The 6000-nt window shown below is 36.6% G+C and overlaps 1 protein-coding gene across 3 annotated transcripts in view; it reads left to right on the top strand.

Annotated features, from left to right (window-relative positions):
• Positions 1-6000, top strand: part of PBX3 (PBX homeobox 3) — a 211573-nt gene that overhangs the window by 154533 nt on the left and 51040 nt on the right. For all 3 annotated transcript variants that reach the window (XM_044264895.1, XM_044264896.1, XM_044264897.1), the window contains exon 3: positions 2914-3155. In XM_044264895.1, coding sequence (XP_044120830.1) covers positions 2914-3155 — 242 coding nt within the window. The remainder of the gene's footprint in view (positions 1-2913; positions 3156-6000) is intronic.

Below are 6000 nucleotides of genomic sequence, written 5' to 3'. Positions count from 1 at the left end.
GATTAAAAACAAGAATGGACTTTTTTAAAATTATTGTTTTTTCAAGTTTAAATCTGAAGATATCAAGATATTTTGATACCTACAGGGCAGATACATCCTGCCCCTTGCAAATTTAGGTTCATTAAAATGTATATAGGTGCCCAGAGGAGTAGATCTTGTCATTGAGAGCCATGTGTGAATTTGGCAGGTTAGTAAGCTAAGTAATAGTGAGTGAATAGGTAGGTGGGACGAGGAATAAAATAGCAATCTGAATGTAAGGCAAGAATATGAATAGAAATATTTAAATTAAAAATAATTTTAGAAACCAGATATTTCTATTTGAAGATCCATAATCATGACATTGCTTAGTAGAGAAAGAGGTTTGATTCACTTTCCCAACTGTAGGTATAAAAATGACTTCAGTATTGATAAACAGCCTTCTCAATGTTGCCTAATTACAAAGTGCTATAGTACTTTTCATTCAAATGAGTATGAACTTTTTGTCAAGGAGTGATTTTTCTGATGTGACTCGATGTACATAATTTATAAAATAAATGCAGAAAGATCATATTAAAACATTTTTTTCCTGTATCTGAGGCAAAAGTGAAATGTTGATTTACTTGTGATTTTAGAAGAGATATTATTCATCACAAAGGGAAAATGGTATACCAGCTAAAAATACATACTTATTTTTATTTGTGTCCACTACTGTTGACTTTAACGGTTCTTTCCTGTTGGTGTGGTAGTATTGGTTTATATACCCATTGCAATGTATAAAAGTGCCATGTCTTTGCATTTCTTCCTGATGAATTTCCTTCTTCTCTCTCCCTTATAGTCTGCTTCCTTGTGTTTTAAGTCACTGTACTGCCACACTTGTGCAGGGAAGTGTAATAATTTTGACTATGGATGTTGATCTACTATTAAAGAACCTCACCAAATAACCATAGGAAAAAGATCAGTATGTATAAATACGAGGGGGAAAACTGGAAACCTGGAGGGACCTTGAAGGTAGATTAAAAAAAGAAGCCCACGTCTCCAGGAGAATCACCAGTGTCTGTATAAATACAAAAGAGAAATAGTGAGCACACAAAAGTGTGAGCAAAAATTGAGTTGAAAAGGAGAAACTTAAGGGCCTCCCGACAAATAATATAAAATGAACCTGAGCCCAGAGTGCAAGAGAAGAGGCTGGTCAGTGAGTCCTCACTGCATGCCAGATGCACAGAAAACGGTATGTGGAAGTACAGGCATGTCGAGGACACGAGATTTTGACATCTAACAAAGTGAATTAGAAGGGAAGAAAATTAAAGACGTTAAATTAAAAATGCCAGCATAACCATTATTTACCAGATCTAGGAGAAATAGCAAATACATGTTTTTCTATTTTTAATTATCAGCAATGTTGATACTGATACTGCTTTTATCTTATTTAAGCGAGTTTCCTAACTTTCTGGTTCCCTAAATGAATTTATTGTCTTAGTATATTACAGTTTTCAGACCTTATTTATTTGCCTCTGAACAGGCAACAGATATAATTTTAAATTATTGTGAGTTAGTTTTATTACCCAGTTGAAATTATTCTGAAGTATATTTTTAAATGAAAGTGACAGCTTTAGAGTGTTTTGAGGGAGGAAATTAAAGTTGTGCATTTGCGTTAAGACAACCAAGAGCTCTGTCATGCTGTGGGTGTAATTCAGGACATCTAGGAATGAAATCTGTTCTTAAAAGAATTGATGGTAGTTTTAGGTTAGCATATAAAATCACGGAGCCGGTGCTCAGTTGAGTACTTGGCAGCTTATAGATGTTACTGTCATGTAAGTTACACTAGACACAAGAGTGTGCACCACTGTGGATAAACAACAACAGCCACAGACGAAAAAGGCAGAATCCAAATGCAGACATGCAAGATGCCAACTTCCCCGCCTCCCTCTTCCCCAGGATGCCTTGTAACTAGTGTGGGGAGCCTGCTTTTAAACAGATTTACAGAGGTTAATTGGGCTGGGATATTTTAGATTATGTTACACATTAATGAAAATGCTGATTTTGAGCTGTCATGACTCCAGTGCTTTTTATACCATGATAATTATTTTAAAACTTTGTCTTCTGTGTTGTTGAAAACATCTTGGCAGAAAGCCTATGTGACCTGATTAAACCTATGAATTGTCAGCTGTGATCTATAGTTCTCAGATGAGGTTGCTGACTGGGCATCACTTAGGAAGTTCTTGATTTAAAAGCAAAATTAGATTGAGACTACTGTTTGCCATTCCAGTGGTACATTTTTAATACTCTATTTAGGGTCCTGATTTCACAGTTTACAGGCAATTGGTTAACATATTCATTCACTAATATATATTTTTAAAGCATAGCTAATTACCTCATGATGTATGAATTTCTTTCTCCCCCTGAAATTACACAATGGAAACTCCCATCTAATCCTGTTTGTTTTCTAATTTTTGTATATAGTTTGTGAATCAGTTATCCTATGGGATTTGGGATTTCAAATTCTGTTTCTCCAGCCGTACAGAGAAGCACAATAACTACCTTTAGATGTGTTTGTTTATGTCCTTGGGATTATTGTTTTTTTTTCCTTTCTCAAAATCCCAAATTTTTTAACCCCTTCTCATTTTATGCTTAAATCCTTGAAATTTGGGAAGATTGATGTTAGTGTATTCTGAGAAGCCAGGGTTACCTTTTTCCAGGGATCCAATCTAGGATAAATTAAAAGGAGGTAATAATAAAAATTCTGGGATGCATGTAAAAATTCTCTTGAAAAGAATTTTCATACTTATGCTTATTGATGAATGTGAACAAAGAAATTCTCAGCATGAATCGTAGTACACTGATGTTGTTTGATCATTTTCTCAAATAAACAAAAATACTCACACGATTTGTCCTGTTTCTCGCTTCTTCTCTCTCTGTCTCTCTCTTCCCTTGAAGGTCTCAGCATCAGAGGAGCCCAGGAGGAGGACCCTCCCGATCCCCAGCTAATGAGACTGGACAATATGCTTTTGGCAGAAGGGGTTTCAGGTCCTGAGAAAGGTGGGGGATCGGCGGCAGCAGCTGCAGCCGCGGCAGCCTCTGGAGGTTCTTCAGATAACTCTATTGAACACTCAGATTACAGAGCCAAATTGACCCAGATCAGACAAATCTATCACACAGAACTGGAGAAATATGAACAGGTCAGCAGCCGCCACTCTCATAGTCCTGCACAAACCCTCTGTTGCTCTTCTATTAGACTGCGCTAACCGATTCTGAGGGCTGTGAGGGGTAGGTGTTAACACAAAGAGTGAAATAAATAAGGTCAATGCAAAAACCCAAGTGAATTGTTGGATTCATGAAATGAAGTCCCTTTGAGATTTCAGAGGTGAAGGGAAACCTATTTTGTCCCATCTACTTGTTCTAGTTTTATTCATTCCTCACATTCACGTGCCCTTACTACCACGCCTGCAACCATCCTTCCCCTCTAACCTCGCTGCTTGGTGCCCTTCAAAGCTCTGGATAATTAACATTTACACACTGGCCTTGTTCATGAGTTCTAACAACTTTTAAAGGGAAGCACTGCACAGGGAGCTCTTCCTCTTGTGCTCTGAGCTCCAGAATCCTCCCAGGAATTAATTCTGATGGACTGTGCCAGACTGTAGGGGAGGGAGCTACTGGCACAAAGTAAGCAGGTTCTGGCCTTTCTCTCAGAAGAGGAGACTCCTAGGATAATTATAGATACCTTGGAGCAGAGAATACTGGGCATTGTGTACTAAATTCCTGAGTAGATCGGGGATGTGGATTAAAAATGCTGTCCTCAGCAATTACATTAAACATACTTCATTGAATCTAAGCTATCTTTAATTTTAAGCTGTGTCATTGTTTATGTACCACCAAGAAAAAAGTTAACACTACCCAACTGAACTGTAACATGCTGTTGACCGTAATATGTTCCATGCTTCACAAAGATGTTAAAAGGTGGGAAAAATAAGTCTTAGATTCAATGAAATCATGTAAAATGTTGGTAGTTCATTTTCAACTTATTTTGATTGTTAGTTTCAACCTAAAAACCTGTTTAGTTTGACAGATTTTTCACTAGCAGGTAATTTAAAAACAAACAAACAAACATTTTTATGGAAATATTTAAATGTACCCCCAAGTAAAGAGAATATTATTACATTGACTTGGGTGAAATTGCCAAGCTTTAGGTCAAAAACAGTTGTGTACTGGCAGTTTTATAGAGCTCAGCCTACAATAAGGCACTGCCTAGACGCCTATCACGCAGATGCATAATATCAGTATTTTGCCAGTCTTATTTTGCTTGTTACTCTCTCTTTCACACACACACACACACACACACACACACACACACACACCTTGTTTTGGTTTTGGTGGGCTATTTTAAAGCAAGTCTTAAGCATCATATCGTTTCACTAGCAAATACTTCATTGCATTGCCAGGCACTTCATGAAGTCCAAACACTTTAATGTGATGTGGGCGTCCTGGCCAGTTTTATTACTGGTTTTTCTTCTGAGTTCCCTGCATAGTTTCAGTTGTATGTGTTATTTTTTTCATTGCCTTCTCAAATATTCTGGATATGGTGGTATTAAGCAAATGTTGGACTCTGTTCCAGAGGTGAGTGTGTTTTGAGGGAGGGTAGAAAGTTTATGTAGCTTGATGTTAAAATCCAATATAAATTAATATTATAAGATATTGCTGCCTTTTTTTCATCCTGCATAGTACTTTCTGGAATCTCAAACTATATCTCTAGCCTCATTTGTAGGGATCATTTTCAGTGGAAGAAGTGCAAATAAGAATTTTGGAAAAATTATCTTATGTATGTAATGTACACGTAAAAAATGGAGCTTTCTGATTTGACATATGAATAATTGAGAGTGAACAAAAGAAGTCTTGATTGAAAAAGTTGCCCTGAGCATAAACAGAAGAAAATGGTTCCAATTTGTAGTATAATCTTAATTGCATAACTTTATGTTAAATATATCTATACATACTTACTAAATAAATACCACTATTCACCTTGCATGGAAAGATCCATAGTATTAGGGGCGAAATGACCCGACTTTTTGGATAAAGAATTAAGGCGGTTCCCTTACTGTCTCCTACCAAGTTTCTTCATACCGGCTTCCTTTTTTCTCTCCCTTGCCCTGTTGGAAGTCAGGTGAGGCTGTCATCAATCAGTGTCACCAGGGGTTTTGTTTTGATTTATTTGGGATTGTTTTTGCTTTAAGAATACACACAGGTTCTTTGAAACTTAATCTGTAGTATGTTCTTTTGGATTTTTTTGGATTCAATATATTCAGAAGTAATGAGTTTTAAAGTGTAATAATGAATCTTATTTCTCGATATATTCAGTAACCTAATAAAAACCACTTAAATATATATTTCCTTGCTCATTTTTTACACTCTCTGAAGGAAAAATACAGCCATTTGATATTGCTATAGTTTTATGGACAAATTAATAGATGGAATGTGATGACTGGTTGGCTGATTAACAGAATTTCAGTTTAGATTTCCTTCTCTAGGTTCTGAATTGTTTTAGAAACAGCATAGCAGCATTTAATTCACTTGCGTGTCTGTGGGGTTGGCTTTTATAGCTTTTCTCTCTGTAGTTCCTAAGTTATTTGATCAGTGAGTTTTGATATAAGATAGTCAATTGTTTTTTCGCAAGTCTTTGGTATACAAGTTGTGGGCTCTAACTGGGCTAGACCTTCCAGGGATACGCTTTGGAGCTACTAGGAGGGCTAAGCAGAACTAAGTGAGATGAAAGGGTGGCATTTCCAAGATAGGTGGCATTATAATTTCCATTTGATAGATGAGAAAATGAGACTCAGGTTGAAAGATTTGTCCAGTGTCACACATCTAGTTAGTGTCAGAATCAGGTATTGAAGTCAGTTTCGGACAATATGCCTTCCTTTTCCACTGAATTGTGCTGCTGCTTATATAGAATTGGAAAATAACTCAGTACATTCTGGTTTTCTCTCATTCGCTCATGTCGACTTGCGTTTAGAATGGGATCAGAGTAGA

Source organism: Neovison vison, chromosome 9 (genome assembly GCF_020171115.1).
Source record: "Neovison vison isolate M4711 chromosome 9, ASM_NN_V1, whole genome shotgun sequence".
NCBI classification, from domain to species: domain Eukaryota; kingdom Metazoa; phylum Chordata; class Mammalia; order Carnivora; family Mustelidae; genus Neogale; species Neogale vison.
Note: the sequence above shows the minus strand (reverse complement) of the source record. Positions and strands in the feature narration are given on the sequence as shown.